General features: G+C 40.9%; 1 protein-coding gene across 1 annotated transcript in view; it reads left to right on the plus strand.

Annotated features, from left to right (window-relative positions):
• The window catches only part of Clca1 (chloride channel accessory 1), a 30,328-nt gene extending 18,250 nt beyond the window's left edge, over positions 1–12,078 (plus strand). Inside the window, exons 7-13 of the mRNA XM_008826265.1 lie at positions 2,248–2,422; positions 3,988–4,094; positions 6,018–6,233; positions 6,762–7,023; positions 8,343–8,513; positions 10,454–10,687; positions 11,690–12,078. Coding sequence (XP_008824487.1) covers positions 2,248–2,422; positions 3,988–4,094; positions 6,018–6,233; positions 6,762–7,023; positions 8,343–8,513; positions 10,454–10,687; positions 11,690–12,078 — 1,554 coding nt within the window. The remainder of the gene's footprint in view (positions 1–2,247; positions 2,423–3,987; positions 4,095–6,017; positions 6,234–6,761; positions 7,024–8,342; positions 8,514–10,453; positions 10,688–11,689) is intronic.
• The last annotated feature ends 1,522 nt before the right edge of the window (positions 12,079–13,600 follow it).

Here is a 13,600-nt window from a genome sequence, read left to right on the forward strand (position 1 = left end):
ACCAAGGACTAAGAAATGGTCCAAAGGACACAAAGACACAGGCCGCCAAAGCTATTACAAATTCATTCATTCACCCTCTGTGCCCTTCTGCATCTGGGCATTCGTGCTTTTCTGCATGCATGCCTGCACTTGTAATACTTCTCATGTGCCTTCTCCAGGCTGTGTGTTAGACACTAACAATAACCAGGAAAGCAAGCAAGTACAACAGCTTCTATCACGGAGCTTACAATCTCATTGAGCGAGACACATAAAGCATGTACCAGCACATAAGTGTGTGCTCATAAATTCTAATGAGTGCTGGGGAGGGAAAGTATGCAGGGATCTGGAAAAGTTTTTTCTATAGAAAAAAAAAAGACTCCTGAATAGGGCAAATCCTTGAAACAGCTGAACACTCCAAACTTCTGGGAATATTGTACCTTCTTTGGGGAAAGGAAGTGATTTGTTGACTCAGGAGGCCATAACTGTAACTATGATAGTATCAGGGTCATGTCTAAAGATCTCATTTGACCATCGGATCACACCACGCCTCACCAAGATATCAATGTCACCTCATTTTCAACAACATTGAGTAAAACTTCCTCTATCCATGGTTAAATAGCTTCCACAATAACGTTTCTACTTGCCTTTCCAGGCTTAAACAGCAGGGACTCTTCCAAGTAGCCTGTGCTTAAGCAAATCAAATCCTGTGTCCTTCAGAAGGCCCACACCTTCGTCTGTCTAGCTCTAGTTCCCCCTCCTTTCCTTTCACTTCAACCCATCCCATTCTCCAGCAATCCATCATAAGCAGCATCTGTTTCTTTGCATCTTTTGTGATTCTTCAAACTGTACAGCAATCTCTCTTTTGAATACTATAGTTTCTTAATCTCTTAATACTTCTGGTTCTTCCATCATATAACTTAATCAATGTGTTTCAAACAAGCAAAATTTCTTTCTGAATGAGCCGTACATTTTGACCTCCTGGCTGCTGGCACAATGTCATTTATGTGCAAAGTTCTTAGCAAATAAGACTGAGAGTTATTGGTACACTGACAATATCTAATGCTTAATTACTCTACATATCCTTCATTTATTTAGAAGCTATTTAACCACTCAAAACTCAACACAGGAGGATAAAAAAGTGCACTGATCTAGCCTCAGAACTTCACAGAGTCTTGGGTGAGTCCGCCCTCTGCCTGCTGGTTGGACTTAACACAAATTGATGTCTCTTGGGACTGTTCCCATTTTACAAGTGAAATCAGGTAGATGCTACTGCATACAGTTTGATGTACCTCGACAATTCTCTCAATGTTGTCTGTCCCTTTAGCCCTTTTGTTCTATCATAAAGGCCAGTTCCCTAGAAAAAATAATTGTATTGCATAAGAAGCAAAACTCCCCTTTCAGACCAGGTGTCCAGATCCTATGTGCAGTTCAGTTCTCTTGCCTCTGCCACTTACCTAAGCTCGGATTAGCAGAGCAAACAAGGGAGGAACGCTGAAACTGAAGGCCCTGGGGTGCAATTCTGAGCTCCTCTATGCAAAACCTAGAGGAGCTGACTCATGCTGACTCATGCCAGATGGGATGGCAGTGCTCAGAATTTCTCCTGTATTTTCCATTCAGTCAAAGCGTGAGGGGTACATCTGAAATATACAGTGCTGCTCCTCTCCAGTAGAGTGTGAGTATGAGTGTGCAGTGGAGGAGTTTGTGTGACTTCAGGGTGATGAGGCGAGGAGATCTGGATCTCCCACCATCCTCCAGATCCCTTCCCTGCTGGTCCCTGTAGCAGAAAACTGGTTGGGTCTGTTCAGAGTTCCTTGCAGTGGCACCTGTCACTTTACTCTCTAGAAGCGTCATCAGGAGAGACCAGATGAGGGAAGCTCATAAAACCCGTGTCCTCCCCAAGCACTGGCCATCCCTAGGACCACCCTGCCTTGTACAGCATCCCTTGCCAGAATTGTCGAGGTACATCAAACTGTATGCAGTAGCATCTACCTGATTTCACTTGTAAAATGGGAACAGTTCTAGCAGGCTGGCAACAAGAAAGGTTACTGTTGAGTTCCATGATGTTGTGCTGTAACAATGTCACTGCATGGCAACGAGAAAGGTTACTGTTGAGTTCCATGATGTTGTGCTGTAACAATGTCACTGCAAGATATCCAGGCGCTAGCTTTTTCCCTCTGGACTTGCTCCTTGTTGTCCCATGAAAGTGGTTTCCACAAACACCCTGGCCACCCCAAGACTGCTAATTGCTGTTCTGAATCATGTCCATAGGTGATTAAGAAGAAATACCCAACTGACGGAGCTGAAATTGTGTTGCTGACCGATGGAGAGGACAACACCATCAGCAGTTGCTTCGATGAGGTGAAGCAGAGTGGAGCCATCATCCACACAGTGGCCCTGGGGCCCTCTGCAGCTAAAGAGCTGGAGGAGCTGTCCACAATGACAGGTGAGGGAAGCTCTTCCCAGGCATACCTTGTCTCTCCCAATGGATGGTGAGCTGCGGTGAACTGAGGAGTGGGTAAAGTTGGGATGAGAAGAAAAGGAATCCCCTCAGTCAACATTAGAAATGACTCCACCCACTCTCTTGGTTCTAAAAGTAGGCCAAACAATGGAAGGTATAACTGTTCTGCACTCTAGTGAGGACTCAGGCACCTTATAAGGACTAGAAGGAATCTAAAGGGTTAACCGGAAAGGTTAACAAGCAACTAAGTACATGCTACCATGTTCAAGTGCATATTAGCAGTAGAACGTGCAACGAGGTTCAAAAGGTGTATTTAACTTTACCTGGGAAAGAAGGACCTGGGAAAGAGGGGAAGGAGGAGAAGGGGAGGGGTAGAGAGCCCCATGAATGATGTAGAAAGCTACTTCAACTGTAGCATGAAAACAGTCTCTCCATGAAAGCTTAGTATATTACATATTTAAGTCTCATACACAAACAGATGGTTCAGACAGGTCCTTCTCATCTGTCCCTGGCTTCTTTAGCAGACTAATCAAACATTTTATTTAGGGATAGTATAAGAAATATAAGTTGCTACTGTTTGAACCCAATACTACCCATCCTGAGCTGGGTTCCCTAGAAGCAGAGCCTAAGACAAAGGTTTGGGTGTGTGTGGAGAGCTCTCAAGGGACAGATACAGCAGGGGAAGGAGCTAAGCATGAATTCAGGCTTCAGAGTCTAGCCTAGTATAGTCGAGGGGGCTCTGGACCAGAAACACATCATAGACTTGGTCTCTCCTTGAGGCAAGAGGACTCCCCTTTGCATTGCTATGTCCATTAGGCAAAGGCTGTTTAGGCATGGCCCTTTGGAGTGAGACAATTCTCTAGAAAAATGAGGTAGCCATTACTCACTAGTAGCCAATGCTTAGATTAAGGCAAAGACTCACCTGGAAAAGGGACACAAGTGGGCACCAGCAACACTACAGAAACACTGTCCTTAACTTTGGTTGGTATTTTGATAGTTTAATAGTGACTTCCCTGGGGCTGGCAAGATTGCTCAGTGGGTAGAGGTATTTGCTGGTGAGTCTCACAACCTGAGTTCAATCTCGGGAACCCACATAGTGGAAGGAGAGAGCCAACTCTAAGTCATTCTTTGACCTCCATATATACTCTGTGACACAAACATGATACATGTGTGCATGCAGATAGCTGAAGTAACTCCATGCAGATGTTGCTGAAGTTATCCTTTACTAGGGTTAAAACCCAGCAACAATGAGGCATAGCGGTGTAAATCTGTAATCCCAGCATTTGGGAGGTAAAGGCAGGAGGATTAGGCATTCAAGATCATTCTTGGCTAAATAGTGAATCTGAAACTGGCTTGGGCTAGAGATTCAATGCCTTAAAAAAAAAAGCCCCAACTTCTGAGTTAATGTGTATATATTTGATGTTGATATGTCTTTACTTTAGCAGTACACTGAGATATTTATTTTTTTTGTATTCTGTTATTTTACCTACAACTAAAATGTTGCAAATACTTCCTAGAAAATAACTTCTGATAATGTAATTGTATTTTAGGAGGTTTGCAGACATATGTTTCGGATCAGGCTCAAAACAACGGTCTTATTGATGCCTTTGCTGCTCTTTCATCAGGAAACATACCTGTCTCTCAGCGTTCCATCCAGGTTGGTGTTCTTACTATTTGGTTTCTAGTGTTTACTTGTAATCATAGCCCAGGTGGAGAACTTAACAGCTAGATGTTTTAAATCCTACAGTCTTCTATGCATGAATTAAGATTTAGACTCTTCAGCTTGATATCGAATATTATTCTCAAAATGTAACCTTGCTTATTTAAACAAGGCAATTAGTGTTTACATATTTGGAAACAAAACTAAGTGACTCTCTCATAGAAACCAGCAACATAAAATGTAGTGTGTCCAATAATTCCTTTCAAACATCTGCTAAGAAACACTCATTATAATATAATTGGCTCACATTTTCTTCAGAACAGGTCATCTTAATTAAGAATTCTCTCGGATGCATGTTCAGACATCGTTTGCCCCATTTTTCCATTACCTCATCCCTAATGTTCGCCAGATTTTCCTGTAATGGAGAGACAGCACTTTGCACTGTGGAAACTCTGTGCTGTCCATGAAAATTCCTGGATCTGGGTCTGCCATTAACTGATCTCTGGTGAAGAACCTCACCTCTCATTAACTGATCTTGAGCAAAGAACCTCTATGAAGCAGAAAGCATCCATTGGCTCATCTGGCACTAAAATGTTGAGAAATTATCTTTCAAAAGTCCTGGGACTATTTTGGGATGACAAATGAATTTCAAAATGTTCTTTTACAGTGATTTCAGAAATTATGCACACACGAAATTTTCAACTAGAGAAAGTAAATGATAGGCATGTAGACAGTGTGAATCTAGACTCCCGTGTGAAAGTTTGAGTACAGGTAGAACAGTGGTATGTCAGGGCCTCAATGATAGATTTCAAAACAACAGGGTTTGGGGTCTACTTATGTAGTGTCTATCCAATCTAGGAAGACAGCAATGGCACCTATGTGGGTGATCCTAGATGGAATTTAAAAATAAAATCAAGGACTTTGTTTTGAAAGGAAAGGAATGTGTCCTAGAAAAGTAACTAAGCTTGTAAGAAAACAAACTCACAGGCAGTGCCTATGATTTGTTTTTCTTTTAATGTAAGAAAACTAACAAAGAAGGAGATGGAGAGAGGAGCGGTGTTTATTTACCAAGCAGCCACAAGAACCAGATTTAAGAGTCCTCCACATCCAGGATCATTCATGATCTAACCATAAAACTAGAAAGCCAGGCTCCACAGCCAGGCCACTGCATCTTCTCATAGGTGTCACCTTAGGCATAATGAATAAGTATCTAGGAGACAAGTTTCAAAGTCATGTTTTCTACAGAAGCTCTGTTAAGGGTTTCTCACTTCAGTCCCTACTCTGCAGCAACCCCATTCTATACAAATAACAAATCTTATTTTGGGTTTACTTCATTCCTCTTCATAAAGATTGACATGATGCTTAACCTGATGATTTGTAGTCATCTATAATTTATATCATCTACCCATGCATAAGAAATAGTTGCAGTAAGTCCTCCTAAATGTGGAGTAAGACGTGAATTGTACACAATAGTAAAACAGTAAAGCACTGTGTGATGAACATCAGAGAGCTACCAGAGATAAAAATTCACAGGAAGAAAAAGTGAGTCACACCTCTAAGAAAGATGGGTATCGGGGAAAGCTTCAAGAAGAAAGTGACATTTGAGCTGAATTCTGAAGTGTGCGTAGGCTCAGACAAGCAGAGGATGTAACGATTTTTAGGAGAAGCCAAGCATGAAGTCGGGTATTCATGGGATCCTCTGGGGTAAGTGATCTTATCTGGGTGGAGAGAGACATATTGCGGGAACTTCAGTCTAGACTAGTAACTTAGAACTGAATCCTAATGACCCTAAATACCAAACCAAGGACTCAAGAATCCCTGGAGCTCTTCTACTTGGCACCTGGGAGTCAGGGCAGGATGGTAAGCTCATGAGATGTGAGCTGCATTCTCCTGGAGGTAAATAGTTTGTTTTCTCGACAGCTGGAGAGCAGGGGATTAACTCTCCAGAACAAGCAGTGGATGAATGGCACAGTGGTGGTGGACAGCACAGTGGGGAAGGACACTTTGTTTCTCATCACCTGGACCACACAATCTCCCCAAATTCTTCTCTGGGATCCCAGTGGAATAAAACAAAGTGGCTTTGTAGTAGATGCAGCCACCAAAATGGCCTACCTCCAAGTCCCAGGCACTGCCAAGGTACGTAGTCACTTCCTTCCTTCTCATAGCTTGACAAGATAAAACTGTAGCTTTTTTTAAAAAGAGAGAGAGTATTGATTTAAGGAGAAAATGAAAAATCTTGATTCAGTGAAAAGTTAGTTTGCCAGTAAGTCATGAGACAGGAAATTGTTAATATTTTGTCTCAAAACAAAAGGGAAACTGTTGAACTACATAGCAATCAATATGCAAAATGATCCTTGAAGCGTTGGGATTATGAAAAACATTTTCTGTCCCTCAGAAACCCGTGTCTTGAATACCCCAGGCAGTGATCAATGAAAAGACAGATTTCAGGCCTCATTTTCTCACTAGGGTTTTCCTGACAATTGGAACCATGTAGTTAGTCTCAATGCACTGAGGTTTGCTGTGACTGACAGAGTGTCTCAAAGACGCCCACATCTTCTTAGCAGCACACTTTTATCAGCTAGGCATTTGCTACAAGTGACACTGAAGATAGGTCTTTGTCACTCATGATTACTCACTGGAAACATCTATATCTGTTTTTGTCAGGTTGGCGTTTGGACATACAGTCTTCAGGCAAGCTCACAAACTTTGACTCTGACAGTCACCTCCCGTGCATCAAGTGCTACCCTGCCTCCAATTATAGTGACCCCCAGAATAAATACGAACACAGGCAAATTCCCCAGCCCCATAGCAGTGTATGCAACTATTCGTCAAGGGGCCTCACCCATTCTCAGGTCCAGTGTCACAGCCTTGATTGAATCTGCAAATGGAAAAACAGTTACCCTGGAATTATTGGATAATGGAGCAGGTAACCGTCAAATAAATTGGAAAATGTGTTTTCTCCTCCTTCTCCTTCTTCCTTTTTTCCTTCATCTTCCAAGAAGCTAGTGTGGAATGGCAGAGGGGGTGGTATGATGAGGGCAGTCAGAAGCAGGGAGCCTAAAACTGGGGGCCGATTAAGTTTTCTGCTTCCCTATACTGTTATATCCCCAGATGTTGGAAAACATGGATAATTTTAGCTTCTGCTTTAATGGTTTGAGTTCAATAGGCTTAGAGACTATATGGAGTTATTAGATCTTTAAACTAAGGGAAGGAGAAAAATTAGTAGCTATGTTTTGTCAAGCCTTCTACCTCCTCCATATATGTACACCTACATGTGTATACAAAATGTAAGTGTACATAAACATACATAATATATCTTCATTTTTATTTTCACCACATACTTTCAAGGTGTTATTATCTCTCTCCATTACTGGTGGAGAAATGTTATCATACTTAAAACAGTACAAATGGATTCTAACATGATTCTAGATGATTCTTATATTGTCTATGCAGACTCAAGGTAAGCTCATTCCCCAAGTGAAGAATTCTGCCCATTTCTCTTGCATTTAAGAAATATATAAGGAAGATGGGGCTGGAGATATGGCTCAGCGGGTAAAGACACTGACTGTTCTTGCAGAAGACCCAGGTTCAAATCCCAGCACCCATATGGCAGCTAACAATTGTCCATAACTCCAGTTCCAGGGGATCCAATGACCTCCTCTGTCCTCTGCAGGCATTTCATGACACAGGTGCACTTACATACATGCAGGCAATACATGCGTACACATAAAATAAAAATAATAAATAAAAATTTAAAAAATATATAAGGAAAAAAACAATTCTATATTTCTTTTTAGAAGGAATACATTTGCTTACTCTGACAGGGGTATCCTTATTAGAATGAATTTTGTAATTGAATTTCCTATCCAAACATCCCCTAGGGAAATCATTAATTGTCCTTCTCCAGTCAAATACACAGAGAAGTTAAATTTGTCTTGACAGATAATTACTGAGTAGATGGCTTTTGTTGTATTGGCTGTGACAGAGATACACGCAGTGAGTGATCCCTGATTTCAAAAGGAAAGGACAATTCATAGTGAAAGAATGTACACACGTATGCATACACATGCACACAGAGTGTAATACAAGAAGCAGGTCTCATTCTATAATCAAGCCTTAAGGTTTCTTAGGGGTAAAGCTGAATTTCTCTTGCTTTGAAAAAATGTTAAGCCACATATGGATTAGAATATACAAATGCTCAGTTGCCTTTAGGATATTCACTGAGTCCTTCATCTCCTCACCAAGGTGCTGATGCTATCAAGAATGATGGTGTCTACTCAAGGTATTTTACCACTTATGATGCAAATGGCAGATACAGTATTAAAATATGGGCTCTGGGAGGAATTACTTCAACAAGACAGAACGTGGCACCCCAGAAGAATGGAGCCATGTACATAGTTGGCTGGATTGAGAATGGTAAGTAATCTGAAGATTGAGTAAAGGACTTGGGGGTCAAGGAGAATCCATTAAGCCTGTGAGGCAGAATAATGCAAGATTGGCTCATGGTTTCTCAGTCTTGCCACAGCCCTATTGACATTTGGGCCTGGTTAATTATTTGTGTTGAGTGCTGTCTTGTGTATTGTAGGATGTTTCCTGTATCCCTGTCCTCCACACAGTAAATGTGGCTATCAGTTCCCTCCCCCCAAGTTATGCCAATCAGAAATGTCCATTATCCTGTAAGGAGGCAAAATATCCCCATTTGAAAATCAATTTGGCAGATCCAAGTTTTTAACTGCTTTGATTCAAAACCTCTCATCTACAAAATAAAATACAGGAAAATTTTTTTCTTCACTTTCTTCCACTATAAAATAGAGGCAGTGATGGTAACTGCTTCATGGGGTGGTAATAAGAAGTAATAGGAAAGCACACCAATATGCTGTTGCTAGGAAACAGAAAGTATGAAAGAAGTGTTTGTTATTTTTAAAATAAACTTTAAAACATTCCATAATGAAGCTCTTCCTACTGATATTGGCATGTCCACAACATAAAATATTAATAATTGAGGACTTGTAACTGATGTCCATATCATTACCATAAGCCCACTGTGTCCTTTTCCTCCTCTCCCTTCCTGCTCAGATCTGGGAGAACAGACAATCCCACTGGCCAGCATACTGAGCCCACATGTAACCAAGTGGGAAAATCAAGTCTGCATCAAACTAGACAGTCCACAGTGCTCTGGGTTTAAAGCACTTACTCTGGCCTAGAGTGAGAGTTGAGACCAACAGAGTCTAATGGGTTCCAGGACTTGCCTTTCATCTCCCCATAGTTTGGGCAGGCCTATTCCTGGCACCCGGGTTGGAAGGGAAGCAGCCTTTCCTAAAGCCTCCTAATATCCTCTGCTCTGGGATGTGTGTTCAGAGGAGGAATCTAGGACATGTGGTGTCCCCAGCAAAAGTGACTATCAAAGAGTATGCCCTTGCTTCCGTGGCTCTTTCCTGTATTTCAGATTATTTTATTATCATTTACCCTCTTATTTTAGGAGAAGACAGTAGGAGTGGGTGGGCTTAGTGACTGTCTAGATAATCACTTTTTAAATTATATCAGTACATTTAATTCTTCTAAGTGTTCCTTTTTGCAGACAGGAAAGCAGAGGCTATAGAGATTGTTGGTCCAGGTAACTAACAGAGATAGTGCTTGAAACTCTTAACATAAATCGTTTTATGAGAAATTGTAATCAAATAAGAAAGATAAAATGCAAATATAGAGAAAGTGAAAACTGCCTAAAATAAACAATCAAGGGAATTCTTGAAGGTGGTTAAGGACCAAATAAAAAGGAGACAGTGTGGCACTCACAACATTATCTATGTGATGAGATTTCTTAAAGCAATATGATGTCTAAACAGAGATAGTATTGGACAGAAAAACGAGAGGTTGGTGAGATGACTCAGTGGGTAAAGGCCTCTCCACCAAACATCACAGCCTGAATTCCGGGACCCATTTAGCAGAAAGAGAGAACCAACTCCTGCAGGTTGTCCTCTGACCTCCCCACAAACACTGTGGCATGTTCATGACCCCTCTCAGACAAATAAATGTTATTTTTTAAAAAGTTTAAAGACAAAAGAATGAGAGAAAAAAGGCAATTAGCAATTACAGGACAAATGTTATAAAAATAAATTTCAAAATTTATTCTATTAAGTTATCAGGAAACATTTGTGAGGTGAAGAATGTAATCCTCTCTTGGATGTTTTTCTCTTACTAAACCCAGTTTGGAATCTTATCACCAAACTTTAAAGTGAATTTTGTTAGTAGGAAGAAAAAGGGGAAAGGAAGAGGAGGAAGAGGGATCTGTAGAAAACAGGGGAAGGTAAAACCACTCAGTGGTGTTGCTTACCAAATTTGAATATTTTTTAACCCAGGTGAAATCAAATTGAATCCACCACGCCGTGAAATTAGCAATGTTCAAGACAAGCAGCTGTGCTTCACCAGAACATCTTCAGGTGGCTCATTTGTGGCCTCCAACGTCCCCAAAGTTCCCATTCCTGACCTCTTTCCACCTTGCCAAATCACTGACCTGAAGGCGAGCATTCAAGGGTACAAGTTTATTAATCTGACTTGGACAGCTCCTGGGGACGATTATGACCATGGTCAAGGTAAGATGAACATGGCGTGGACCTGAAAAGGAGCTTACCAACCAAGCAGAGGTACAGAAGAGGTAAGGCAGGCAGGCAGGCATGTCAGGATGCAGGAGATGCCATAAGGCAAGGCATTTTGAATGGCCTCCAAAATTAAAGGTAAAGATTTTACAATCTAAAAAGTTGCCCCATGGGACTAGAGCGATGACTCAGTGGTTAAGAACACTGGCTGCTTTTGCAGCAGACCTGGGTTCAAGTCCCAGCACCCACATGGCAGCTAACAATGGTCCATAACTGCAGTTCCAGGGAATTGATGGTCTCTTCTGTCCTCTGAAGGCATTGCATGACATGGGTGCACTTATATATATGCAGGCAATACATGCATACACATAAAACAAAAATTTTTTAATTGACCTACTTGAAGAATAAGAGGTTTCAGCTAAGGAAAGAAAGCTCTGGGGATTTTCTTCTTGCCAACTGAGGTTTCTTATTGTTTCCTGGAGAAAGACTATGAATAGAGGGTAAACATCTTAGAAAGATATCTCCCAGCCTACCAGACTTTGCCTCTCAAAGGATGCTCCACAGGCTGCAGCCCAAGTATTGTATGAATGCCTAATAGAAATGCAGAGTCTCAGACCCCACCTAGACCTAATGAACCAGAATCTGTGTTTTAAGATCCCCCGAGCACATTAATATTCAGGAAACACCGGTATCAAAAATCCCTCTGCACATAATGAAATCATAAGTAGTAATTAAACAATCTCTTCTCTCAGCCAAGTCAAATGCTCTGAAATGTTGACCAAGGCTTTAAGTCATGACCAAACCAATTTTACATTTATCACTCCGTTAAGATGTATAAACAAGTGCATAACTAGATAATAACCATGTAATTATGGCTTACTGGTCCAGTTATTCACTGAAACTTTGTGGGGTGGTAATGTAGTTTCTAATAGACTTTCAAAGCTTAGGGTTTGAGAGTTACAAGTCACATCCTCCCCCTCTCTTTTCTTTTCCTTTTAGCTTCTGAGTACATCATTCGAATAAGTACAAACATTCTTGATCTCAGAAACAAGTTTAATGTTTCAGTCCAAGTGAACACCACTGGTCTCATCCCCAAGGAGGCCAACTCAGAGGAACTCTTCATGTTTGAACCAGAAAACATCAGTTTTGAAAATGGCACAGATCTCTTCATTGCTATCCAAGCTGTGGATAAGTCCAATCTGAAATCAGAAATATCCAACATTGCACGAGTATCTCTCTTTATTCCCTCTCCAGAGCCAACCATCCCTGACGAGACATTCGCTCCTTGCTCTGATATTAGCATCAACAGCACCATTCCTGGCCTCCACGTGTTAAAAATAATGTGGAAGTGGTTAGGGGAATTTCAAGTGACTCTAGGCTTGCACTGAATTTTCAGGAGATAAAATTATTCTTTTCATGGTAGAATTTTCTAAAGTGTATTTTAGACGTCCTGTAGAGAGCAATATGATAAAGTAGGAGGTTGAGAAACTGGGTACATGTGTATTAATTTTAATCATCGCTCAACCTTTGAACAGTAATTTTGAATGCTGGGAAGAACTGATTGTTGCTTGTACCAATAAGTGGGAGTAGGTTTTAATTTGTCTTAAGGAACTGTGTTAGCTAAAAATGACATTCAATTGCAGTTCGTTAATCTAATAGCTACTAAAAGTTGTTTGTTTTCTTTTGAAGGATGCCAGAAATGCCTAAGATAAATTATATAAATATAAAGGCCTGCCATTGTTACTTAGGGGCCTTGGACCAATGTCACCAGGATGTCTTCTTTTCTCTAGAACTGAAGAAGGATGATACATTCAAGGAAGGGATTTCCTTGTAGAAAGAAAGAGCATGTTGAAGGTTCCACAGGCACAAAAATGCATGCTATATGCATGAAATTACAAGAGTTGGTGATGTTTAAAGCTACAGTGGAGAAAAATGAGGAAGAGAAGGTGGTTTCAGGCCAAGTGATACTGGAATAAATGTTTATTCAGACTTTTTACCAAATGCTCTCTAGTGCCTGTAAACACCAACTTATTTAATGTAATTCAGTTAAGTCAGTGGCTGTTCTTCAGATACCAACTATGTTCCAGGACTATGCTAGGTCCAGAGGATGCAAATCTGAGTAATGGTTGACCTTGTCTCTGAAAGTAAGAAGGATTGATGTATATAGCCAGGAGGTAGGTATGATTAGAGCTGTGTTTGAGAAGCGGAACTCTGAAGACCTCATAAAGGGCTCCAACAGAGTAGAAGGACCAGAGGAAAGAGGAAAGAAAAACAGGATGGAAATAAAGGCCTATCAGCATAGCAGTCCCTCGTGCCTATAAGCCCTGGTGCTCCTGTGAAAAACGTTTCAGGTTCTCAGTCCATTGGCATATTCACTTCAAGATGTGGCTGCTTTCTTTATGACTGAAAAATAAAATGGGCTATTGTTTCTACATACACCCAAAATGTATTTCTTTACTTATAGGTCTTTCTTATTATAAATAGTATCTAAGGTACCTTAGAGATATATACAGATAAGCATAATAAAAGATTTAGGGTGCTGAGGATATAGTTCAGAACTTTCATAGCCCGAGGCCTTCGGTTCAAACCCCAGTACCACCAAGCCAAACTAAAAAAACAACTTCAAAAGTCAAATGACAGGGGTTGAAGAGATGGCTCAACTGTTAAGAGCACCTGGGATCAGTTCCCAGCATCCTATGGCAGCTAACAACTGACTGTAACTCTAGTTCCAAGGCTCTTCTGACTTCTACCAGCACTGCACACATGTGGCACACTTTAAATAATAAATAAATAAATAACTTTGGGAAGTTGGGGATGTAGCTCAATTAGTAGAGTTCAACCCTGGGTTGGATCTGGAATAGCACATAAACTGAGTGTGGTGGTAGTACATCCCTGCAATCATAGACTTCA

The sequence above is a fragment of the Nannospalax galili genome, unplaced genomic scaffold, assembly GCF_000622305.1.
Source record: "Nannospalax galili isolate Female #2095 unplaced genomic scaffold, S.galili_v1.0 scaffold9, whole genome shotgun sequence".
Lineage (NCBI taxonomy): Eukaryota > Metazoa > Chordata > Mammalia > Rodentia > Spalacidae > Nannospalax > Nannospalax galili.